Source organism: Garra rufa, chromosome 14 (assembly GCF_049309525.1).
Source record: "Garra rufa chromosome 14, GarRuf1.0, whole genome shotgun sequence".
Taxonomy (NCBI): Eukaryota; Metazoa; Chordata; class Actinopteri; order Cypriniformes; family Cyprinidae; genus Garra; species Garra rufa.
In genome coordinates this window covers 13,500,605-13,528,158 of record NC_133374.1, presented here as the reverse complement: position 1 = coordinate 13,528,158, position 27,554 = coordinate 13,500,605, and the positions used below count along the sequence as shown (strand labels likewise).

At 39.1% G+C, this 27,554-nt stretch overlaps 1 protein-coding gene across 1 annotated transcript in view; it reads left to right on the top strand.

Moving 5' to 3' along the window:
• Positions 1-2,162: 2,162 nt before the first annotated feature.
• The window catches only part of trpc4b (transient receptor potential cation channel, subfamily C, member 4b), a 28,743-nt gene continuing 3,351 nt past the window's right edge, over positions 2,163-27,554 (top strand). Inside the window, exons 1-9 of the mRNA XM_073817801.1 lie at positions 2,163-2,571; positions 10,954-11,472; positions 16,850-17,186; positions 17,328-17,467; positions 17,563-17,876; positions 19,366-19,561; positions 26,090-26,281; positions 26,566-26,607; positions 26,702-26,791. Coding sequence (XP_073673902.1) covers positions 2,194-2,571; positions 10,954-11,472; positions 16,850-17,186; positions 17,328-17,467; positions 17,563-17,876; positions 19,366-19,561; positions 26,090-26,281; positions 26,566-26,607; positions 26,702-26,791 — 2,208 coding nt within the window. The 5' untranslated portion in view covers positions 2,163-2,193. The remainder of the gene's footprint in view (positions 2,572-10,953; positions 11,473-16,849; positions 17,187-17,327; positions 17,468-17,562; positions 17,877-19,365; positions 19,562-26,089; positions 26,282-26,565; positions 26,608-26,701; positions 26,792-27,554) is intronic.

Sequence of the window (27,554 nt, the reverse complement as noted above, 5' to 3'; positions counted from 1 at the left end):
AGAAGTCCATTACATGGAGAGAAATCCTGAAATGTTTTACTCAAAAAACATAATTTCCTTAAGACTAAAGAAAGAAAGACATGAACATCTTGGATGACAAGGGGGTGAGTACATTATCTGTAAATTTTTGTTCTGAAAATGAACTACTTTAAGAGCCGGTTCTTAACTAATCAAGAACGCAACATTGGTTCTTATAGTGAAACAAAAGCACAATCAAAACATCTCAAATGAATGATGCTCATGGGCCGTTTTTTTGTTTGTTTGTTTTGTTTTTTAATTTACTAAATCAAAGTAAACTTGAAGGGACCAATGTAGCCCTATTCCAGAACGAATTTAATCATAAGCCTATGCCCAGACCGATTCCCTAACAAAAGACTCTTAAGAGCCAGTTCTTTTTAATGAATTAAGAACGTGTGTTTAGAATGTTTACATTATTTAGAATGTAGTCCGATTCCTGAGTTAATGATTCTTATAAGTATGTTCTTTGTTATTTAATCAAAACATATATTCAGCGCGGCCGGTGTACTCCGATTCTCGAATGAATGATGCTTATGAGCCGGTTCCTTTTACTGAATCAATACCATTTAGAGGGACAGGCCCAATTCCCAAACAAATGACTCGCATGAACCGATTCTTGTTAATGAATCAAAGATAGCCTAAAGAATCATCGACCAATTCGACTCTCAAACAAATGACTCTTATTAGCCGGTTCTTATTGGTGAATCAAAAACACGACAATGCGGCCAAGACGTTGTCCGAATCACAAACTAATGATTCCAACAGGCCGGTTTGTTTTTGATTAATTAAAACATCAAATATTACATTTAGACTACCTAGTTTCTGTTCTTTGAAATGGGGACCAGAATTCTTATATTTAACACCCCTACGGGTCTCCCCTAACATTTAACATTTAATTTAAAAGGTCTTGGAAGTCTTTAAAGTTTAATGGATGTACATTAAAACGGTTTAAACAAACCTTTTTTTTTCTCTCTTTTTTTCTAAATGAGCATCTGTGTTGGAGCACGTGCATTACGTAATTCACATAACAACTAAATTGGTAATCATTTTCAGTATCATCTACTTCAGACTGGGGGTTAACTGGACTAACAGACCAGAGGAAATGCTAATACACTGTGGTCTCGACAATGACCGACGTCTGCTGGGGCGCAATGGATAATTACAATTCCAGCATGATTACAGCGGTGCGTCGGTGCTGACTGTGGCAGCATACAGCACAACATAGTCGCCATGCGCAACAATTCGCATGTGGTCGTAGGAATACTGCTCCAAAAGTATTTTTGGTGATGAATCGGTGAAGTTGATGGCATTATCTTTATAAATGCGAGAATCAAAGTTGTTCCGACAACAAGGTGAGTTTTTTGTACGCTGCGCTCTGTAGATAGATACAGCATCCTTATCCAATGCTTTAAATTGTGCGTATTGTATATTTAATCGTATGTGTTTAGTGCGAATTGTAATCATATCCTTCATATGCTCTTGTAAAAGTTTAGTCGTGATTCTAAATAATGAAACTGAAGCTCTTTTTACGCTAAATTTATAGTGCTGTCATTGCGTAAGCAAGCGTAATTTGAAGATTGGTGAGTTTTGGCAGGTTTGCGTGCTTTAATTCAAATTGCCAAGCACCGGTATATTATTTTGATATGTTTTGTATCATAAGTTTCATTTTTAGTAACTAAAACATGGGCTGAGAATGTGATAGCTACCTGCGTAAAGTGTGCGTAATTTGAAAAATAAAGCTTTTTTGGGGCCGTTTCGCTTGACTAATAATCGTTTTACTTTGATATTTGAAGTTTAATTTTTATTTCCTTTTATTTTTACAATATGCAATTTAATAACTCGACAGAAATAGTGATTGTTGTTGTATTTGATGTTATCTATTCAGTTGTGCCAAGCCTTTTGCTGATCATTAGTTAGTCCAAGTTGCTTATACGCTTCGCGTAGCTACAGTATTCCAAAAACTAACCACTTGACGACTAGCTGGTAGCTGTTTTATTGCTAGTTCTGTGTGGTCTACTTCTTTGCACCTGCCACCCTGCTCGATTTTTAGCAGAATGTTATTATAAAGCCATCGAATTAAGTGTCTGTCATTCCCAAGTGTATATACAGATGTGTTTGTCTTCAGGTAGCCTTTACTCCTCGCTCTCCAACTGTTTTGTCATGGATTGAGCCACAATGTCGCAGTTGTACTACCGCAGAACGGATAACTCCTCGTACCGGGACCGCATTCCGCTGCGGATAGTGCGCGCTGAGTCGGAGCTCTCGGTGCAGGAGAAGTCCTACCTCAGCGCCGTGGAGAAGGGCGATTACGCCAGCGTGAAACTAGCGCTGGAGGAGGCGGAGATCTACTTCAAGATCAACATCAATTGCATCGATCCTCTAGGGCGCACGGCGCTGCTCATCGCCATTGAGAATGAGAACTTGGAGATCATTGAACTGCTCCTCAGCTTCAACGTGTATGTCGGTGATGCTCTGCTCCACGCCATTCGTAAAGAGGTGGTGGGAGCCGTGGAGCTCCTTCTGAACCACAAGAAGCCCAGTGGAGAAAAACAGGTTTGTTTGAAGAACTGTATGATAGTTAATAGTTTGCTAGATCACAAACTAGCCAACAAATCAGTTAAATCACATAATCTCTGATTCTGATTGTGAAAGACAGCTTGGTTGTAAAGTTTTGGTGGTTTAGTTGATAAGTTCTCAAACTAGACCAGACTGACTAGTGGAAACCAAGTTGGTTTAAGCCAGTGATTCAATAAATGCTGAAATTCAGTTGAAGTCAAAAGTTTACAGACACCTTGCAGAATCTGGAAAATGTTATTTGTTTTACCGAAAATGCATGTTATTTTTTATTTAGTACTGACCTGAATAAGATATTCCACATAAAAACGTTTACATATAGTCCACGAGGGAAAATAATAGTTTAATTTATAAAATGACTGTTCAAAAGTTTACATACACCTTGCAGAATCTGCAAAATGTTAATTATTTTATCAAAATAAGAGGGATCATACAACGTAAATTAAACCTTTTTTGTCTTCTGGGGAACATGCAAGTCTCTTCTGTAGCTTTTGAAGGGCAGTGCTAAATGAAAAAAAATATGATATTTAGGCAAAATAAGAAAAATGTAGACATTGTTCCATTCAAAAGTTTACACCCCTTGATCTCAATGCATCGTTTTTACTTCTGGAGCATCAGTGAGCAGCTGAAACTTCTGTAATAGTTGCATATGAGTCCCTCAGTTGTCCTCAGTGTAAAAAGATGGACCTCAGAATCATACAGTCATTGTTGCATATGGTGCATATACACAAAAATGCTGAAAAACCAAAACATGTGTGCGACCTGAAGGACTTTTTTGAAAAATAATAGGCAGTTTGACTGTTCAGGACAAACAAGGGACTCATAAACAACTCTCACCCAAAAAAAAAAACAAACAAACAGCTGTGGATCATTCAGGTAACAACACAGTATTAAGACTGTATGTAAACTTTTGAACAGGGTCATTTTTAAAAATTAAACTATTAATTTCTCTTGTGGACTATATGTAAACATCTTTTAAGTGAAATATCTTATTCAGGTCAGTACTAAATAAAAAATAACATGCATTTTGTATGATCCCTCTTATTTTGGTAAAATAATTAGCATTCTGCAGATTCTGTGAGGTGTATGTAAACTTTTGACATTAACTGTATATATTAGCAATATGCAAAACTATTAACATAAATGAAGATTATTATTTGTACAAATGACTTTGAATTTTGATTGTTTCATGCTCTCAGCTGATAATTCACAAAAAGTAATTGCCAAATTAAACAGATGCCGGCGTTTGCTTAATTTGGCAATTAATTGTTTTGTGCAGTTAATTTGGTTAGCTGCCAAGTGACAACTGTTAAAGGTCATAAAGCTCTTTTGCTCTTCTACTATGCATAATTCTATGAATAATTGCAATTTATTATATGCATTTTGCGTTGTTTTTCTCTGCATCTTTGACCCAGAACTAGAGCTGCATAATTTTAGTCCTAAAAATGGCATCCCCAAGGCAGACCTTATAAAGCAGATCTGAATTTAGATGTTTGCCTTATTATCCAAATATTTCATTGGTTCTCCCTGGACACAAAACCTTCAAAGGTCTCTTATCAGCTTCTCATGTAAACAACCTGCTATTGCAAATAGTAGTGCTTTTAGGGCTAAAAGGCATTACATCTTAAATTGTCAGCATAAGAACACTTCAGAAAAACTGTGCTTGTATGCCTGCTTCTTTTCAGAAGAGAAAACTGCCTGCTATAAAAAGCTCTGTTCAGACGCTCAGGCATGTGAATTAATAATTACTGTTCTGGTGTTTACTTTTCAATGGAGAGATTTTTGCTCTCTCAGCAACTGAGTGACTTAACATGGGTCTTACTGGTCTGTCCACTCCTTGTAACTTTAATTTTCCTTTATTGGCTAAGAATTGACTGGATGTCGCAGCACTGATTCAGAAAAATGTAGGGATAGATGCGCCATTCACAAACCAGAGCAGCTGCACATCTGATCTTTCCTTCCTCGATCCCTGAGCGTATTTTCTTTTCTTCTGTCTCTGTCTCTTCCTGCCTGTGTCTATTAATGTCATATTTATAAAACTTTTTGATATGCAAATGACTAAATCAGCATGTCTAAAGACCACAAGAGGGCGAGTGAGTACACAAGAACAGGTTGTTTGCTTTGATTTTCTAGATTATGATTCTGATGATCATAATGTGGCTTCCTTCATGTCTTGTGATTTTTAACACATTAGCCTGTTCTTTACAGGAAAATATGAAATGAGATACAGTCAAATCAAAATGTCTTCAGACACCTTCAATATTTCTCACATTATAACAGTTTATTTGCTATAGTTTAGTAAATGGTAATAAAATATGACAAGAACTCAAGAGTTAAACTGTCAGAACAAATTAATCTTGATAATGTCAGATAACTTTGATAGAAAGGTATGTAACAAAACATGGTCAGGTCAAAGTGTCAAATCAAATTTTTGGTCCCAATTTTTTATTAATTTTACTGGTAGTCCACTGTATGAAGAATTTTTGGGCATAATGTATCACAGTTTACTTTATTTTGCTATCCTCACTTACATAAATGAACTATAGTGCCCTGCACCCACTAAAAAAAATCACAAATTATATCTGGTGTCTGAATAATTTTTAGTTTGACTGTAACTGGCTGTTCTCTTTTGTTCCTTTTGTGTGTGTGTGTGTATATATATATATATACATATATATATGCATATATATATATATATATATATATATATATATATATATATATATATATATTTGTGTAGTTTTTGAATGGTATAGTGTATAATGTTACAAAAGATTTCTATTTCAGATAAATTATGTTCTTCTGAACTTTCTATTCATCAAAGGAACCTGAAAAAAATCTATTGCTGTTTTCAACATAATAATAAATGTTTTTTGAGCAGCAAATCAGAATATTAGAATGATTTCTGAAGAATAATGATGCTAAAAAATCAGCTTTGAAATCACAGGAATAAATTACATTTTAAAATTTATTTAAATAGAAAACATTTTTAAATAGTACAAATATTTTCAAAAATTTTACTGTTCTTGCTGTACATTGTATCAGATATCAGATGTATCAGATAAATGACTGGTGTTGTATGTAAAAGTATTACACATTATTTTTAATTTGGGAGTAAGCTGCATTGCTCAGATCAGTTGTCAGTAAAGGGTCTGTTTCTTTAGAAGTAAAACATTTCAGACTGTAAAAAAAGGCTGTCCCTCAGCTTTGTTGGAGATGTGCGTAATGAATCATGAGAATGGCTTCTTTTCACTTATTAAACACAAAGCTGACTTGAACTGTCATCCTCCTGACATTTCGAGTCAAGCCCTCTACTTTTTCTGATACTTTTCCCTTCACCTCTCCGGTCTATTGTGGTTAAGGATGAGCTTCAAAGCGTCATATTGCGGCAGCAGATAATCAGTATGGCTGCCAGCCTGAACATGTCTCTCCAACTGGAGCCTTCATTATCGTCCTCAAATAGTCAAGCTTTTGCCGTCGCCACCATGGGTTTGAAACTCGTGAAAAGGATGAAGATATCAATTGAAACGTGCTAATCACCCCCTACCTTCAAATCACACTTTCTCTTCTCAATGTGGCTTTAATTCATAAACTCTCGACTCATTTTCTCTCACTTCACTCGTTCCTTACTCATTATTCTTTCTCACTTTTAATCACTTTGTTGCGCATGCTGCCTGGGTTTTCATTTTCACGCTCTTTCTTTCTGTGTCTCACAGTTTTTTTTATCCATCTTCCCCAAATGTGATGTGATCACAGAACCCAGTCTTCATGTAGCAGTGTATATCTTATGACTCTCTAGTTTAAGCTGCTTGAAAACTAAAGCATTAGACATTATTTACTTCACTATTTTTAAAACAGTAGTTCTAAGCTGGCTATGCTTCATTTTTAGATTTAAATTTTAAATTTACAAGGGATCAGTCCATCTTGTTTAGAGGGATAGTTCACCCAAAAATGAAAATTCTGTCTTTAATTACTCACCCTTATGTCATTCCAAACCCATAAGACCATCGTTCATCTTCAGAACATTTTTTATGAAATCCAGGAGATTTTTTTTCTTTGTGCACGAAAAGTATTCTCGTAGCTTCATAACATTATGGTTGAACATGGACTATTTTAATAATGTCCTTACTACCCTTCTGATTCTTAACACTTTGTTGTTACCTAAATGATCCACAGCTGTGTGTGTGTGTGTGTGTGTGTGTGTGTGTGTTTAGTGATAGTTGTTCATGAGCCCCTTGTTTGTCCTGAACAGTTAAACTGCCTGCTGTTCTTAAGAAAAATCCTTCATCTTACAAATTCTTTGTTTTTTTAGCATTTTTTTATTTTTGTTTTTGTTTATGATTTTGAGATCTGTCTTTTCACACTGAGGACAACTGAGGGACTCATATGCAACTATTTCAGAAGGTTCAAATACTCACTAAAATGTAAATGCAGGAAAAACAATGCATTAAGAGCCGGGGGGTGAAAAGTTTTAAACGGAATGAGGATGTGTACATTTTTCTTATTTTTCCTAAATCTCATATTTTTTCCATTTAGTACTGCCCTTCAGAAGCTACAGAAAATACCTACATGTTTCCCAGAAGACAAAATAAATAAAATTTACCCTGATCTTCAAATTCCAAAAGTTTTCACCCCCCAGCTCTTGATGCATCATGTTTTCTTCTGGAGCATCAGTGATCGTTTGAACCTTCTGTAATAGTTTACCTCAGGACAAACAAGGGACTCATGAACAACTATCACTAAACAACAACAAAAAACACAGCTGCGAATCATTCAGGTAACAGAACAGTAAGAATCAAGTGTATGTAAACTTTTGAACGGGGTCATTTTTATAAATTCAGCTATTATTTTCTCTTGTGGACTATATGGAAACTTCAGTACTAAATACAAAATAACATGCATTTTGTATGATCCTTCTTATTTTGGTAAAATTTTGCAGGATTTTGCAGATTTTTAAGGTGTATGTAAACTTTTGACCTCAACTATATGTTTAGACATGAATGACATCTTGAAGTATTTGAATGTCAGTACTTATTTTCATATATGATTTTGACCAGGCTTCTTAGTAGATTTGCTCTAGTTTCTTAGGATAACGGATGATACTTGGGCGGTTCGAGTACTGCATGTACTTCATGGATGGATTAGGATTATGGATTAGTGCTTCAACCATAGCATTTTAGGACATTCGCTATCTTGTTCTTAAGTTTGCTGATGCTAATTTATCCTTGCCCTTAGTCCAAAACATCGTCCTTTATATGAACTTCCTCCCAAACTTTAGACTGACATAGGTTGCTGTATTTCCAGCTATATTGTGCCAGTCATTCTTCGTTCTATTTTTAAAAAGGTGCGACATATTTGCTGATGAAATCCAGCGGTTCAACATTGTGTAATTTATTGGATGTATTGTTGTGGGCACTTTCAGTTTTGCCACACATATTGCTTTGGTTAGAAAACCTCTGTGTTATATGACCACAAAATCTTTTCTCTTTTGTAACTGGGTCACTATTACGCTTTTCAAGCAAAAACCATGCCAAACTCCAGACAGGATTTCACACGGTTCTTCTCTGCTGCTGAAGCTCTGTAGCTACTTCAAAGTGATCACAGGCCTCTCTCCCAAATGTTTTTTTTTTTCTTATGTGCTCAGATGGTTTTTTAGGAAAGACCTTTTTTCCTGCCAGTGTCTGTGTCATTTGATGTAGCTTCCATTTCATCATAATTCAACCAGCAGTGGACACTCCTATTGTTTCATGCCCTTCCTCCTAATTTATGTATTTGTGTTCCTCTCTCATTTGGAATATTCTCATTTTCATTGTCATAGCTGTCCTTCACAATTGAGATCTGAATAAAAACGAGGCCTTAATTGTGGGGGGTTTATCCAGCAAGTGTGGTTATTTCAGCAATTCACGGGGAGATGCCAATTGTAAAGCAAATGCATCCTCATTACGGCAATTGTTATTCAACACTAAACACTTGTCCTGAATACTTATCCAATTTATGCATATTTAATTTTTTTTATATTTTAAAATTAGTTTAGACCAAAAACAATGTCACAGTAATAAATATTGCAGTATTTCAGTACACTGTATAAAATAAAAAAACAAAACAATGATTTTTGATATATAAAGATCATTGATGTAAGATAAATCAAAATTATTCAGTGTTATTTGCTGTTTCTTTGCACTTGTTTGTGAAATTTACATCGATTTCTGAGTAAAAATTGTTTTAAATTAAACATACATTTATTATTATTATTTTAAAAATAAATGTAGATTTTTTTTTTTACTCAGGAATTGTTAGTAAATTTCACAAGTAATTGCAAAGAAACAGCAAGTAACACATTTAATTAAACATTAAAATTTTGAAGTAGAAAAACCAAGAAAGTATTTTGCTTGTTAAATCCAATAATCTTTGAGTTATTTACAACTTACAACTAATTGGACCCTTAAGCCACAATTGAAAAATGTATAAAAAAAAGTGTAATTTATTATAAAAATTATAACATACAGTTGATGTCAAAAGTTTACATAGACCTTGCAGAATCAGCAAAATGTTAATTATTTGACCAAAATTAAAAGGGGATCATACAAAACGCATGTTGTTTTTTATTTAGTACTGTCCTGAATAAGATATTCACATAAAAGACTTTTATATATAGTCCACAAATGAAAATAATAGTTGAATTTATAAAAATGACCCTATTCAAAAGTTTACATACACTTGGTTCTTAAAGCAACACCAAATAATGTTTCCGAACTCGTGTCAGTGGTTCATCAACTCATAACAGGGTGAAATGGCATTTCCGCATTCGCTTTGCGACCCTCTATTGGCCATAACAGCACTATGTAAGTTTGGGTCGTCGGGTAGCGGTTTTGTAGTTCAAATGAGACTACAAATATGACTTGCTTTATGAAAAAAAAAATATGAACAGAATAACTTTTATCAATTAAACTATTATTTTCTCTTGTGGACAATATGTAAACGTCTTTTATGTGAAATATATTATTCAGGTCAGCACTAAATAAAAAATAACATATAACTTATTTTGGTCAAATATTTAAAGGGATAGTTCACCCAAAAATGAAAATTTGATGTTTATCTGCTTACCCCCAGGGCATCCAAGATGTAGGTGACTTTGTTTCCTCAGAAAAACACAAACGAAGATTTTTAATGAAAACCGATGCAGTCTGCCAGCCTTATCATGGACGTGGATGGGCACCAAACCTTTAAAAGTAAACAAAAACATGCACAGACAAATCCAAATTACACCCTGCGGCTAGGGTTGCCACCCGTCCCTTAAAATACGGAATCGTCCCGTATTTGAGAATGAAATTGCGCGTCCCGTTTTGAATCAATACGGGACGGGTTTTGTCCCGTATTTTTTATATATATTTTTTTAATAAAGCAGCGTCTCATAAAGCCAGCCGCGGTTCAGAAAAACACAGTCAAGCCAACCGCGATTGATTTTAATTGTGCGCGCATATTACAGTGATTACGGTAGTTTCAGAAACAACACAGAGAGAACGCGCTTGCAGAGCGCTTTTCATTTAGAAGCCCAGGACTGAGAGATAATACTACAAAATGCTCGTGAATTTTTACTTACTTATTTATTTGCATTTCTGCTTTAATATCCGTTTTATTTATTGGTGTACTTGACGGTTCTTTTCTGAGAAATGGGACATTATTAGACTTTAGAGTCTAATAAGTAGAAGAAAAAAAACAATAATCAGTTCTTATTCAGGACGTCCCATATTATATGCAAAACTAATTTTTGCATATATTTTCAAAACCCTTTTTACTGCAGCATTTTTGAGATATGGGACATTATTACATTTTAACGGGGTATATAGACCCCATTTCTAAAAAGTAGAAAACAATGATCAGTTCTTATTCAGGACGCCCCCCCCCCCCCCCTTATTTTTGGGTATTAAAAGTGGTAACCCTACCTGCGGCTCGTGACGATACATTGATGTCTTAAGACACGAAACGATCGGTTTTTGCGAGAAACTGAACAGTATTTATATCATTTTTTACCTTTGATACACAGCCACGTCCATCTGTCATGAGCACAAGTTTGGCATCAGTCACGTCACATGTGCACGCGCTCTAGTGTAGAATACGCAATAATCACTTTAACATTTTGTAGATTGTGCAGGGTGTATGTAAACTTTTGACTTCAACTGTATTTAATTTTATAATATATTTGCTTTGTTTAGTTATAATACAAGGATATTTGTGTTCAGATTCATATTAATTTTCTTATGTGTCAATTGTTTTTAGAGCCATTGTATATAGCAAAAAATAATAAGCACGCCGTATGTGTCATCACATGAATTTAACCCATCTTCTCCATTTTCTAACCAGGTACCACCCATCCTGCTCGATAAACAGTTCTCAGACTTCACCCCTGACATCACTCCCATCATCCTGGCTGCCCACACCAACAACTACGAAATCATCAAGATGCTGGTGCAAAAAGGTGTGTCGGTCCCTCAGCCTCACGAGGTCCGCTGTAACTGCGTGGAGTGTGTCTCCAGTTCGGACGTGGACAGTCTGCGGCACTCGCGCTCCCGTTTGAACATCTACAAGGCTCTGGCCAGCCCCTCTCTCATCGCCCTGTCCAGCGAGGATCCTTTCCTCACCGCCTTCCAGCTCAGCTGGGAGCTCCAGGAGCTCAGCAAAGTTGAAAACGAGTTCAAGGCCGAATACGAGGAGCTCTCCCATCAGTGCAAACGCTTTGCGAAAGATCTCCTGGACCAAACCCGTTCCTCACGTGAACTGGAGTTAATCCTCAATTTCCGTGATGATATTAACCTGCTGCAGGATGAAGGCAACAATGAGCTGGCTCGACTGAAGTTGGCCATCAAATATCGGCAAAAAGAGGTATTGCGATCATGTATTATAATGCAGTGTTGTCTTTGCAGGGTCAGAAAGCTCTTAGATTTGATCAAAAATATCTTAACGGGTTTGGAACGACATCAGGGTGAGTAATTAATGACAGGATTTTAATTTTTTGGGTGAACTCTCCCTATACGGTTTAATAAGCTAATTACTTCTTGCAGATCGTGATTTCTATCTCCCCCAAGATTGACTAAGCTAAGGAGAAATTAATTCCCACGTATGTTGTATGCTCAAGCAGGTCCTCTTAGCAATACCTGAGGTGAGCCCGATGAAACTCAAGCCTCCATTGCGCATTAATTCAAAAGCACTGAAGGGTTGCAAGCCCAAACTAAGACTCTGGTAATTTTCTTCACAGTTGAGAAGGTCATCACATGCCTCAGTGCTGTGTAGATCTCATAAAACGGGCCCTTTTGACCTGTTATGACTTATTTCAGTGTAGGAGTGAGGACTCATATCCACTTTCAGCATGTAGTGTGGACTCATAGCTACTAATTACTTTGCCCCTTAAATTTAGTCTGTTCAAATCCGGTTAGAAAATAGTCATGCCTAATTCCAGTCTTGTGAAAATGAAACATAAAAATTACTAATGTACTACTAATTAAATAACAAGGAAAGAAATGATAATTATACAGCAATCAGTTGATATCCTGGAGCCTTGTTGTTGAAATTATTTTGCCCTCTTTTGGTTTTGCAAAGGCATTACACCCTACATAATTTGCTTTGATGCTTACTGTATGTGAATTATCGGTACTTAAATATCCACTGGTTACATTCTTCTCAGCTCCCGATTATATTAGACATGATTAGGTTCAGATTAAATGGCATTTGTTCCAGCAGTCACACAATCACTGAAAATGGCAGTGACAGCCACACCGGCACTAATCGTATTATTGTAAATGTTACTAGAATGTCTCCAATTAAACGGTGCATGTGGATATCCACTATAATGTCAGAGAACAGATCGGATCAGATGCAGCATGCTTTGTATTAGCCCAGATGAAAATATATCAATCATTAGATTGTAAGAGAGTACAGAACATGTTGCTTAATGTTTGCTGTGAATGGATGCGAAAAAAACCTTTGCTTTTAATTATGCTTGTGCTATTTATTTATTTATTTATTTATTGTGGAGGTAAAGCATTTTAAATTATGTACTTAAATAGTTCATAATATACAGGCACTATGTATGTGCCTATATGGGCCTTTCTACAGAATTGGTTCAAAGTCAGAGTTGGAAACATCTTAAAAAAATGTGTCTTTTCCCACAAATTTTGTATGTCATTTATTTGGGGGAAATAAATAAATGTTAGTACAGTTATTAAAAAAAATTATTTTATGTATTTTAGTATGTTTTAGTCATGTTTTAGTATGTGGGTTAAAATTCTGTAATGTGATGTGGTTGCTACCAAAACATTACTGTCACTACCGAAAATATAGTCATGACTGAAACATGGGAAGTTTTGTCAAAAATAAACCATACTGAATTATCAACTAAGATGTTATGATAGTGTTTGGTTCAATGTATATTCAATGTATGGTTCAATTGCCTTTTACAAAGAAAAATTTGATTCCAAAATAAAACAAATCTCATAAATCACATATTGTTAACATTTAGCCATTCTACAGAACTGGTTTAAAGTCAGAGTTGGAAACATCTTGAAAAAAATGTGAAAAATATTTTTCCACAAATTTTGTATGTATTCAAATTGTATAATATACAAGGTACACATTTCTAGTAATTGTGCAGTTAATTCTTATATTGTATTTTCATAAAGTTTTGGAATATTTGTCCTCTTCCCAAAAGTGTGATTTATGAGATTTGTTGAATTTTGAATCCAATTTTTCTTTGTAAAAGGCAAAAATATATACATATACATATATATTGAACCAAACATTATCATAACATCTTCAGTAAGCTTTATTTTTGACAAAACATCCAATGTTTCAGTCTTGACAGCACATTTTCGGTAGTGACAGTAATGTTTTGAAAACTACAGTAAGTGTTATGGAATAACAAACAAAAAAAGTGTTTAATTATAGATAAATTATATTCGCTGGTGACATTCTTTACAGTTACACACAGATTTTTTTATTCTTTTGAATACATTTACCTCAAAATGATGGGACCTATCTACTCAGCATGTAGCTATGAGAGAGTGTGACATATTAATATTTCCCGATCATAAATGTAGGGATGTAGTTAAAATCAGTCTCAGCCAAAGGACTAAAACATACACTGTTTTGGCAGTGACATGAAAATTCGGGACAACTTTTTTACATAAAGTTTCATAATTTACAAAGAAAATTTAATATGTATGAACTTTTGAACTTCACTTTTTTTTAAATCAAAAGGATAAAAATAAAATGCAAAAATTCTTTATATATCATTTTCATAAGTTGCAGTTTAGAGGTTAGGGTATGGGACAGCCACCTCCCAATTGCAAGTACCCACTAAATAATGATTTTATATATATATTAAACTTACTGATATTTTAAATGTTATTGTGGATTATACACTCTTAAAAATAAAGGTGCTTCACGATGCCATAGAAGAACCTTTTTTGTCTAAATGGTTCCATAAAGAACCTTAAACATCTGAAGAACCTTTCTGTTTCACAAAAGTTTCCTTGTGGCGAAAGAAGGTTCTTCAGATTATAAAAAAGGTAAGCAAGGAATGGTTCTTTGTGGATCCAAAAATCTTTTATGGCATCGCTGTGAAGAACCTTTCAAAGTACCTTTATTTTTAAGAGTGTAATAGATAATAAAAAAAAGATCTTAGTAAACATCTAGGATTTGAATACTTAAATGCTTTTTAAATGTGTTTTTTGGTTGTGGGACAGCAGTTTGCACCAATTCTGTAGAATGACCAGTATATGCATATACAGGCACTGCAAATTGCGATTTGTATTAAAGTTTGCACTTTTCACAATTCAGAAATGTTTTCTTATGTAAAGCTTTCAAGCTTCATAGTTCTGAAAGCCTTAAGAGGTGGTCCTATTTCTCCTGCTGAGGTGTATTAAGGTACTGTCGTTGCTTGTACAGCAGCCTCGTGACAGAGTCCTTTAGTCGAGTGGTAGAACAGATTGCACCGTGCAAATCAGCCCTGACGGAGAACACTTAAAATCATTTCAGACTTGACCTCATCGCCTCCAGATCGCCTGGCTCTGCTGTAATGAGGATGCATTTGTTTGTAATTTGGTTAGGCGCCCTCCCACTTCCGCTTGACATTTTAGATGCTTCGTTAATGGCTTTGGGCAAATCACTAGAGACAGGATGAAGAGGATGATGGAGAAGAACAAATAATCATCAGGAGCAAGAGTCAGTGCTGCAAGTACTGTAGCATTTGCTTGGCCATGCACATAATTAAAAATATATATAGCATTAAGCATGATTCAGAAAAGTATGAGTTTTTATCACAATTTTTTGCAAAGATTAAAAGTTGTTTTAACTTACAATGTTTAACTTACAACTTTGTCCAGTAGGTGGCGTATAGTTACAGTTGAAGTCAAAAGTTTACATACATCTGCTATATGTTAATTATTTTACCAAACTAATAGGGATTATACAAAATGCATGTTATTTTTTATTTAGTACTGACCTGAATAAGATATTTCACATAAAAAATGTTTACATGTAGTCCACAAGAGAAAATAATAGTTTGTTACCTGAATGATCCACAGCTGTGTTTATTGTATTTGTTTGTTTTTTTAAGTGATAGTTGTTCATGAGTCCCTTGTTTGTCCTGAACAATTAAACTGCCCGCTGTTCTTCAGAAAAATCTTTCAGGTTCCACAAATTGTTTTTTTTTTTTTTTTTTTAGCATCATTAGCAACAGAGGGACTCATATACAACTATTACAGAAGGTTCAAATGCTCACTGATGCTCCAGATTAAAAAACGATGCATTAAGAGCCAGGGGTGTAAACTTTTTAACAGAATGAAGATGTGTACATTTTTCTTATTTTGCCTAAATATCATTATTATTTTTTCATTTAATACTGCCCTTCAGAAGCTACAGAAGATACTTACATGTTCACAGAAGACAAAATAAGTTAAATTTACCATTTATCAAATTCATGCTCTTAATGCATCGTTTTTCCTTCTGAAGCATCAGTGAGTGTTTGAACCTTCTGTAATAGTTGCATATGAGTCCCTCAGTTGTCCTCAGTGTGAAACGATGGATCTCAAAATTATACATTCATTTTTGGAAAGGGTTCAAATACACAAAAATAAAAAAATCAAACAATACAGCTTTAATTTAGCATTCTAGCAATCAATGTAGTATAGTTGTTATAATTTGATTTTATGTTATTTTATTATTAGGTTTTTTTTCCATTTTGTTTATTACTATAATTTTTTAAAGACTTTTTTTATTTTATAAGTAATATTTTGTTAATTTTTGTGTTATAATAGTGTGTTAATTTGATCTTTTAAATAGCAGTAAATATCTCTGTAGCGTTATTGCTAGTGATATCTAATGTCTTTTTCAGGTTTAACAGAATTTTCAGGTTTAATTGTTTGTTTTATTTTATTGTATATGGACATTCATTTTAGTTTAGTTGGTTTTTTGATTATATTAGTTAACTTTCTCATTGAAATTCTTAACATTATGATTTTGCAACTTTTAGATGTAATTTTTGTGTGTGTGCGTGCGTGCGTGTGTGTGTGCGTGTGTGTGCAATCATGTATTGTTTTAAGTGTGGTGATGCAGTAGCTTTATTTGGAGCCCAAGACGGATTTTCTTCTGGGACAATAAAGTATACCTTAACCTTAACTTTGCCTCGCAGACTGTTTTGGCTACAACAGTATGGTTGTCAATAACATTACAAACCTTAAGTGTTTGAATCTCATGTAGAATGAAGTAACATGTTAACTATTCCGTAGGAGGCTCAGCAGTCTGATGGAGAATAAATGGAAGAAACTCAGACCTCCTGCCTCACTATTCATCTTCACTTTATCATTCTGACTTTATAAGACACTAATGCACACTACACATGGTATCCTAGAGTCTGGCTTTGGGGAATCTGCTGAAAACACTGATGTATACTTTGTTTGTGCTGTAACTTAATTTTACTGACAGTTTATAGCTCAGTTCGACTGGAATACATGCTGTAATATTTAATATGCTATATAATATTTAAGTTAATGGTCCTATGTCATACATAAACTATGCCAATATAACAATATAACAATGCAAAATTCTAGTATGCCTTGCAAATGGAGAAAAATGGATTTTCTGGGAAATCAGAGCAAAAAAAATGATGGGACAGGGTTGGCAGCTTGTTTCCCAGACCACCTGTTCATGCTTATACAGAAACATGTGATTTTTCTGCATTTTCTCCTTTTCTTTTCTATCTCAGTTTGTAGCACAGCCAAATTGCCAGCAGCTGTTGGCCTCACGCTGGTATGATGAATTTCCTGGCTGGAGGAGACGTCACTGGGCTGGCAAGTTCATCACCTGCGTCTTCATCGGCCTCATGTTCCCCCTGCTCTCCCTCTGTTACCTGGTGGCACCCAAGAGCCTCTACGGCCTCTTCATCCGCAAGCCTTTCATCAAGTTTATTTGCCACACCGCCTCTTATCTGACCTTCCTCTTTCTCCTGCTGCTTGCCTCTCAGCACATAGTCTCTAACAATCCTGATCGCCAAGGTCCAAAGCCCACGACAGTCGAATGGATGATCCTACCATGGGTTCTAGGTAATATCTCATCCCTATTTGTTTGCTGTGCTGTGCTGTTTGTAGTGTTCCCCATGCAGTGTTTTCATGGTTCATTTTGGACTAGAGAACCATGAAGTTCTTTGAACATAATCCAACAAAATCTCTTGGCCACCCTTGCAGGATTCATATGGACGGAGATCAAGCAGATGTGGGATGGCGGATTTCAGGATTACATCCATGACTGGTGGAACCTCATGGACTTTGTGATGAATTCTTTGTATCTTGCAACCATCTCACTGAAGATCGTTGCATATGTTAAGGTACATTCATTGCATCACAGCAGTCCCTGGTGGGAAACACCTGGGAATGGATCTAGAGTTGCTTACTAATTGTTACTTTCGTCTTTACCTAACAGTACAGTGGTTGCAAACCCAGGGAAACCTGGGAAATGTGGCACCCCACACTAGTGGCCGAGGCAGTGTTCGCCATCGCCAACATCTTCAGCTCTCTACGCCTCATCTCGCTCTTCACGGCCAATTCTCATCTAGGTCCTTTGCAGATATCATTAGGACGGATGCTTCTGGACATCCTAAAGTTCCTCTTCATCTACTGCCTGGTGTTGCTTGCCTTTGCTAATGGACTCAACCAGCTTTACTTCTACTATGAGAGTAATGATGGCATGAACTGCAAAGGCATCCGCTGTGAACGTCAAAACAACGCTTTCTCAACGTAAGTCTTGGGGAAAAAGTCTAGTATCTAATACTTTATATCTAATACTAGCTATAAATTGGCTTAATCTTAAAAAGTAATTAACCCCTGGATCAAGGATTCTCAACTCTGGCCCACAAAATCCATTTTCCTGCAGAGTTCAGCTCCAGCCCTAATCAAACAGAACTGAGCAAGTTCATCAAGGTCTTTAGTAGGGGTGTAAATATTAATCGATTCGTATCGATGCATCGATTATGCAGCCACCGATTCAATGCATCGATTCGTCCGCAAGAATATCGATTAATGTGTTTATTTTGCCGCCTGTTTGTTCACTTGTCTATTTTTAGAATCCGTTCCGACCTTTCTTTTACTGTCTATGGCTCCGATGTATTAAGCGTACTACCTACTCCTGAGCTGCGGGTGGCACTAACCTCACTGTCGTCTTCTTCACACGCGTTACTTTCGTTTCACAGTCCATCTATGATGTTGTTCATGTTCACAGACCTCACATTGTTGTCTGACTTTCAAGAGCGATGATTTTGAACTGATTTTGTGGAGTAGTATTCTATTTGCAGTTCATCTACTGCAGAGGATTTGTGACCATTACCTCTTAATAAGATGCAAATTGTATTTTCAAAATGTAACCAATTTTGTATGAAAGAAACTTTTTTTAAAACGGTGAATAGGCTAATTGGCCATAGTAGACCTGCACTATAAGTTTTTTTTTCTTATTACAATTTATCTGATTGCACTTTGTAGATGCAGTAACTTATATTTGCTGTTCTATTTGCAGTGCATTGAGCACAACTGCTTTAGTGGATCATACACATTATGTGAATAGAATACTGTTTCTGTATTCTCAATAAAAGGCAAATTATTTACTATTTTTGTTGATTTATTTGAAACTTAATAGATATCATGTAAAAATATCTAATATTGAATCGGATCGAATCGCATCGTATCACAGGGAATTCTGAAGTATCGAAAATAATCGAATCGTTGGCTTAAGAAATCGGTATCGTATCGAATCGTCTTGAAGGCTCCGATTTACACCCCTAGTCTTTAGGATCACTAGAAAGTTACAGGCAGGTGAGTTTGCCCTGTTGAAAAAAACAGTATATGCTGGTTAGGTATGTTTTGAAGCATGGCTGCTGGTTTGAGCTGGTTTAAGCTGGTCCTTAGCTGGTCATGAGCTGGTTTAAGATGGTCATGTGCTGGTCCCAAGCTGGTACTGATCAGGATCTAGTTGATTAGGACCAGCTTAGGACCATCTTAAACCAGCTAACCACCAGCTTAAACCAGCTCAAACCAGCAGCCATGCTTCAAAACATACCTAACCAGCATATGCTAGTTTTTTCAACAGGGTGATCAAGGTTGGAGCTAACTCTGCAGGAAAATGCATCTTGTGAGCCAGTGTTGAGAACCCCTGCCCTAGATCATAAAGAAAGCTAAGAAAGTTGTATATAAGTTGGGACCACTCATTCAAATCTTGTTTGTACTCTGTTTGTAGGCTATTTGAGACCTTGCAGTCTTTGTTTTGGTCTATTTTTGGGTTGATCAACCTGTATGTGACCAATGTCCAAGCTGACCACAAGTTCACCGAATTTGTGGGTGCCACCATGTTTGGTACCTATAACATCATCTCCTTGGTGGTCCTCCTCAACATGCTCATTGCCATGATGAACAATTCCTATCAGCATATTGCTGTAAGTTGATTTTGAGGTCTGACTTGAGCGCTTGTAGATATATTTTCAAGACATCCTACAAGTAATTGTTGCACTTTGTACGTACCGTATTTTCCAGGGGAAAAAAACAAGTTGCACAAGACTATTAAAGGGATAGTTTACCTACAAATAAAAATTCTGTCATTAATTACTCATCCTCATGTTGATCCAAACCTGTAAGACCTTCGTTCATCTTCGAAACACAAATTAAGATATTTTTGATGAAATCTGAGAGCTTTCTGACCCTGCATAGACAGCATCCCAACTGCATTGAGATACACTCTTAAAAATAAAGGTGCTTTAAAAGGTTCTTCATAGCGATGCCATTGAAAGAACCATTTTTGGTTCCACAAAGAAACACTCAGTCAAATGTTCTTTAAAGGACCATCTCTTTCTTACCTTTTTATAATCTGGAGAACCTTCTCTCGCCGCAAAGAACCTTTTGTGAAAATAATGGTTCTTTAGATGTTAAAGGTCCTTAATGGGACCATTTAAACAAAAAAGGTTCTTCTATGGCATTGTGAAGCACCTTTATTTTTAAGAGTGTAATCTCATGAACGTGTGTCAAAGACTGACAAGGAAGAGAAGAAATTGTTGAAAAAAGTCATTATATTTGTTTTTCTTTGTGCACAAAAAGTATTGTCATAGCTTCATAAAATTATGGATGAACCACTGATGTTACATGGACTATTTTATCAATGTCGTTACTAACTTTCTGGGCCTTGAATGTGGTAGTTGCATTGCTGTCTATGCAAAAATATCTTAATTTGTGTTGCAAAGGTCGTACAGGTTTGGAACGACATGAAGGTGAATAAATAAAGACTGAATCTTGGGGTGAACAAAACCTTTAACATTGTTTTATAGGTAATTTTAATATGTTTAGACATTAATAACATCTTTAAATCTTTTAATGTCAGTACTTATTCTCACATATGATTTTGACCAGGCTTCTTGGTAGATTTGTTCTGGTTTCTTTGGATAATGGATGATGACAAGTCACCACATGATATATATTGTTATGAAGCAGACGGGACAAGAAGGTAAGTGTTATACAAATGGTGTTTTATTTATACAAGCAGCAGTGCCGGAGGTGAATGGTGAGTTCGTGAAGGTGAGCAAGACTTGAAGTGATGAATACTGAGCTGGATGGTAACGTGAAGAGAGTAACAGGTCCTTTCCGTTTTAGGTGGCGAGACTGGAGGATTCCAAGAACGAAAGCCAGAGGGGTTCAGAGAGTTCGTGGATCCACCACCCTCCGCTGACGCGGAAGTCAGCTTACGGCCACACACCGCTAATGACAGGATACTGAGAAGACACAGAGGACTGGCGCTTGGAAGACTGGAACGAGACAGAGATAAGGTAAGTACAATTGGGTAAGTAATCTCGATAGTGATACTCGCCAAGAGTTACTGGAAGTCCGCTTTCTCTGGAACGAGCCCGGACAATGAGTGGTGTGTGGAGAGTGTCTTTTATGTGTTGGTGATGATTACGTGCAGGTGTTCATTAATCAATACTCAGGTGACGGTGATCTGGGAGTGATTGTGGGTGCAGAACCTGACCAATCCGTGACACTACCCCCCTCCCCAGGGCCCGCTCCTGAGGGCCGAAGTCTCTTGCGCCGTGGTGGTCTACCTCGTCCTCGGGGTGCAGGGAACTCAGGATGACTAGCGTGGAACTCCTCAGTGAGCGTGGGATCTAGAATATCATCTCTTGGGACCCATGACCTCTCCTCTGGTCCATAACCCTCCCAGTCAACCAGGTACTCGAGTAGACCACCACGACGACGAGACCGGAGAATCTCCCGGACGGAGTAGACGGCTCCATCTTCCAGCATGAGGGGGGGAGGAGGTTCTTCTTCGTGGTCAGGTTCTGTGGAGAGAGTGAGAGGTGGATGAAATGGTTTCAGTAGTGAGACATGGAAGGTGGGGTGAATGCGATATTCAGGTGGGAGTTGAAGCCTGTAGGTGACGGGGTTGACCTGTTCCAGGATGTTGAAGGGACCAACAAACCTGGGACTTAATTTCTTGGAGGGCAGTCGCAGACGGATATCTCGAGTGGAAAGCCACACTTGATCGCCTGGCCTGAATTCTGGGGCTGGGGCCCTCCTCCGATCCGCGAAGGCTTTCTGTCTGCGTACTGCCCTCTGTAGGTGGTGATGTGCTTCGTCCCAGACCCTCTCGCTCTCCCGGAACCAGAGATCCACTGCGGGGACCTCAGATGGTTCACCATTCCAGGGAAATAGCGGTGGTTGGAATCCGAGAACGCACTGGAATGGTGTGAGGCCGGTGGACGGTTGCCGCAGTGAGTTTTGGGCATACTCTGCCCAGCCCAGGAACTGGTTCCAGGAGTTCTGGTGGTTGTGGCAGAAGGTCCGGAGGAACCGCCCCACTTCCTGGATTTTCCTCTCCGTCTGGCCATTGGACTGCGGATGATAGCCAGAGGAGAGGCTGACGGTCACACCTAGGAGACGGAAGAAGGATTTCCATAGACGGGAGATAAACTGAGGACCGCGGTCCGATACAATATCCTCAGGTATTCCATACTGACGGAAGACGTGATTGAACAGGAGTTGGGCTGCTTCAAAGGCAGTGGGTAGTCCTTTCAGGGGCAGTAACTTGCAGAACTTGGAGAATCGATCCACTATGACAAAGATGCAGGTGTTTTCATCCGATGCTGGTAAGTCCGTCATAAAATCCACTCCCAGGTGTGACCAGGGGCGGTTCGGGATTGGCAAGGGATGGAGTTTACCTGCGGGCAAATGCCTGGGACTTTTGGACATGGCACACTCCTTGCACCCCTGGATGAACCGCTGCACATCCCTTGCCATCCCAGGCCACCAGAAGCGCTCGGATAGCAGCGAGAGGGTGTTGTTGGTCCCGGGATGTCCAGTGCCCAGGGAAGTGTGGATGGAGCGAATGAGATCTACCCGTTGTGTCCTAGGAATGTAACGTCGATCAGGAGGGCAGCCCGGCGGAGGGCGAGGAGCAGGAGTAGCGACACTAGGGGGAGCAGACCATTCGATGGGGTTGATGAAGATGTCTTGTGGGAGGATATTGCTGGGAGGTTCAGTGGAATCAGTGGAGTCGTGGATTCTAGACAGGGCATCTGCTCTTATATTTTTTGGACCGGGACGATAGGAGATGGAGAAGTGGAACCTTGAAAAGAACAGTGCCCACCTGGCCTGACGTGGGCACAGCCTTTTTGCATCACGGAGGTATTGGAGGTTTTTATGATCTGTGAGTACCAGGAAAGGATGATTGGCTCCCTCCAACCAGTGTCGCCACTCCTCCAGGGCGAGCTTGATGGCGAGAAGTTCCCGGTTGCCGATGTCATAGTTCTTCTCCGCCGGGCTGAACTTCCGGGAGAAGTAGGCACATGGATGGAGTAAACGTGGAGTTCCGTGATGTTGGGAGAGAACCGCTCCGACTCCCGAGGTAGATGCATCCACCTCCACCACGAAAGGAAGGTCTGGATCTGGATGGCGCAGAATAGGAGTCTGGGTGAAGGCGTCCTTGAGGGATTGGAAGGCTGCGGCGGCTTCGGGGTTCCAGGTAAGTTTAGTTGGTTTTCCTTTGAGTAGGTTGGTTAATGGAGTTGTGATGATACTATAACCTTGAATGAAACGGCGGTAGAAATTAGCAAAACCGAGGAATCTCTGGAGTTCTTTGACAGAAGAGGGTTTAGGCCAGGACATGACAGATGACACCTTCCTCTCGTCCATACGAATACCCTCACGGTCGATGATGTATCCCAGGAATTGAACGGATGGAAGGTGGAATGAACATTTTTCTGCTTTCAAGAAGAGTTGGTGTTCCCTGAGTTTCTGGAGGACCTCCGCAACGTGGTGGATGTGTTCAGTCTCACTCCGGGAGTAGATGAGGATATCGTCAATGTAGACAATTACTGACCGATGGAGAAACTCCCGGAGGACTTCATGCATGAAGTTTTGGAATACGGAAGGGGCGTTGACCAGGCCATAGGGCATGACGCAATACTCATAGTGGCCTGTAGGGGTCACGAAGGCCGTCTTCCACTCATCCCCCTTCCGTATTCTCACCAGATTGTAAGCGCTGCGGAGGTCCAATTTCGTGAAGATGGTGGCTGACCGGAGTTGTTCGAGGGCCGCTGGGACGAGAGGAAGGGGATATTTGAACTTGACTGTGGCTTGATTCAGGATGCGGTAGTCAATACACGGCCGCAGCCCTCCATCCTTTTTCGCCACGAAAAAGAAGCTGGATGCAGCGGGAGAAGTGGAGGGACGAATGTATCCTTGCTGGAGAGCCTCGTGAATATACTCCTCCATGGCCTTAGTCTCCGGAAGTGACAACGGGTAGATCCTTCCTCTGGGCAAAGGAGCATCAGGAATCAGGTCTATGGCGCAGTCCCATGGCCGATGGGGAGGTAGCTGGGAAGCTCTCTTGGGGCAGAAGACGTCCTGGAAAGAGGAGTAGGTATCCGGAACCTCGGTGGATCGTTGCTCCAAAGGGCTCTCGATGGATGTGGCGCAGACAGGAATGGGTCTTGGTATAGGGCGTGGAGCTTCTGGAAAGCACTCTGGAAAACAGTCATGACCCCACCGGATTACCTCTCCATTGCCCCAAGAGATGATGGGATTGTGCTTCACCAGCCACGGGCGCCCCAAGATGATGTCCATGGTGGCCCCCTCCAGAACCAGAAGTTGGATGAGTTCTTGGTGAAGAGCTCCTATCTGAAGGTGGATGGGTTGGCATTTACGATGGATACGGGGTCGTGCTGTGATGGAACGTGTTATGGGCTGAATCTGGTAGACGCTCGACGAAGCTTCGGTTCGGAGCTGTAACTGGCGACAGAGGCTCCCCGAGATGAAGTTCCCCGCTGACCCGGAGTCGATGAGAGCGTGGGCTATGACAGAAGATGTGGAGGTGGTTAACTGAACACATGTAGACAGAGGATACATCTTTTCAACTTCGGATTGGATGACACTCACCGCGGTAGGAACAGGACGAAGGGGGCATTTCATCCGAACATGCCCACTGGCTCCACAATAGAGACACAGACCCCGGGTCAGCCTTCTCTGTCGCTCAGCGGATGATAGTCTACCAGATTCAAGTATCATCGGCTCTGGTTCTGGAGGGCTGGCGGTCTCCACTGGGCGGAGGAGTGCATTAGGAGAGACATCGGAGAGAGTATGATATGATTGCATGCGGTCAGAACATCTGATGGATTGCTGTATGAAACGCTCCAGACCCATAGCGTCATCCAACGCAGCTAGTTGGAGGCGAAGACGGGGTTCGAGCCCGAGACGATAGGTGGTCAGCAACGACCGCTCGTTCCATCCACTGGCAGCGGCTAGGGTTCGAAACCGTAAAGCATACTCATGAGGGGACATCGATCCTTGTGATAAGTGATAGAGCTGCTCACCCGCTGATACTTCCCCGTCTGTACGGTTGAACACCTCTTTGAAGTGATTGATGAATGCCTGGATGGAACGAGTGGTCGGCCCGCTTTGCTGCCACATCGATTCGGCCCACTTCAAAGCTGGTCCTGTGAGAAGAGAGGTGATAAACGCTATTTTAGACTGGTCTGTAGGATAGAGCGCTGGTTGCATAGTAAAGACAAGAGAACATTGCAGTAGAAATCCATTGCACTCCTCCGCCCCGCCAGCGTAGGGCGCTGGTCGGGCCATGGGACTGGATGGTGGTTCCGAAGAAGTGCATGGAGGTACGGGTGCCGGTGGTGCGGAAGGGGTGACAGATGGGGATGACAACAAAACCTTCCGCAGATTATCCACCAGTTCCTGGAATGGATCCTGAGCACTCATGCTGCTTACTGTTATGGTCCGGGCTTCTGTTATGAAGCAGACGGGACAAGAAGGTAAGTGTTATACAAATGGTGTTTTATTTATACAAGCAGCAGTGCCGGAGGTGAATGGTGAGTTCGTGAAGGTGAGCAAGACTTGAAGTGATGAATACTGAGCTGGATGGTAACGTGAAGAGAGTAACAGGTCCTTTCCGTTTTAGGTGGCGAGACTGGAGGATTCCAAGAACGAAAGCCAGAGGGGTTCAGAGAGTTCGTGGATCCACCACCCTCCGCTGACGCGGAAGTCAGCTTACGGCCACACACCGCTAATGACAGGATACTGAGAAGACACAGAGGACTGGCGCTTGGAAGACTGGAACGAGACAGAGATAAGGTAAGTACAATTGGGTAAGTAATCTCGATAGTGATACTCGCCAAGAGTTACTGGAAGTCCGCTTTCTCTGGAACGAGCCCGGACAATGAGTGGTGTGTGGAGAGTGTCTTTTATGTGTTGGTGATGATTACGTGCAGGTGTTCATTAATCAATACTCAGGTGACGGTGATCTGGGAGTGATTGTGGGTGCAGAACCTGACCAATCCGTGACATATATATTCCGGAAAATACGGTACAATGTGCTGTACCTTATAAGGCACTTTGGTATAAAAGCATAAGTGTGTATTTCTCAGTAATGACCTGCCTCTCACATGTAGTGTGTTCTGGCTTTTCTGAAGGACCATGCTGATATTGAGTGGAAATTTGCCAGAACTAAATTATGGATGAGTTATTTCGAGGAAGGAGGCACCTTGCCACCTCCCTTCAACATTATCCCCAGTCCCAAATCCATATGTTACCTGATTACATGGATTAAGGTCCATGTGTTCAAGAGGAGGTCAAAGAGGACTGAGACATTCGGGACATTGGGGGTGAGACTCTGTGAAAAACAGTTTATTTTGTGTTTCTTCTTTCTTGGTTTTTTATTAAATTTGCTTTAAAAGAATAATCATAGAACGCCACAGAAAAGCCAATTAAATTTTATTGAAAAGGTTAATATGTAATGGATCAAAGGGGAAGAATTTGATTTTAACTAAATATGTTTCATAAGATGTCCAGCGTGCTTGGTTGTCTTAGAGTGAGAAGATAATTTAACATTTTAGGGTTCAGACATAGAATGATTCAATTACATATGTCCTTCCTTTTGTCCTTTCAGAGAAGAGCTGCTGAAAACGTGAGACTCAACCACCAATACCAGGTAGCTTATTTCCAAAAATACTGTTTCTCTACAGTTTTTTCTCTATTGTATTGATTTCTTTGTTATTTTTTCACTGCTTTTTATCTAAATGCAGGAGGTCTTGAGAAACTTAGTAAAACGATATGTGGCAGCTATGATTCGAGACGCCAAGACTGAGGAAGGACTTACGGAGGAGAACTTCAAAGTAAGCACTGAAAATTACTTTGTCTACCAAATAGTAATTTTATGTCAAATTTCAATTTATTTTCACATTGATTTGAGATCAAAAGCAAGCAGTCAAGTAATTTCTTTTAACAGTTTTACTGATCCTTAAATACAACAACAGTCTTATAATTTATACTGACACCTGTTGGTGTGGAGGAAGCATTACATCTGTATTACTCTGTATGACCCTTGAATGATTTATTAACAACCAAAAGTGCCAAAAAATAGTAAAGTTTATGTAATAAAATTGTATTTCGATGGTCTTGTGATTTCAAAATGGATCCTCCATGAGGGGGGCCACCCTTATGTAGAGTAAGGGTGTGTTCACACTTGTCATGTTTGGTTCGATTACAACAAACCCTGGTCCGATTGCTCTGTTAGTGCAGTTTGTTTGAGTAAATGTGAGCACTGCCATATGAACCCTGGTGCGCACCAAAAAAGCGGACCGAGACCGCTAAAAAGATGGGTCTTTGTCCACTTCCAGATTAACTCTGGTGCGGTTCGAATGAAATATGAATGCAGCACCAACCAAATACTTCTTAACGAATAAAAAACAGGAAGTAATGACAAGATTAGATGCTATGCGTCATGATTTCACGAAGGGAACAAGCAGTGTATCCAAAACAAAATGAGCAGAGGGCAAATGTAGAGCAACAAGGAGGTGAAGTGCCTTGTATGAGGTCTTTGTAAGTTTGCAGGTGGTAAATAATAATCATATGCACGCAACAATGAGCGCGCTTAGT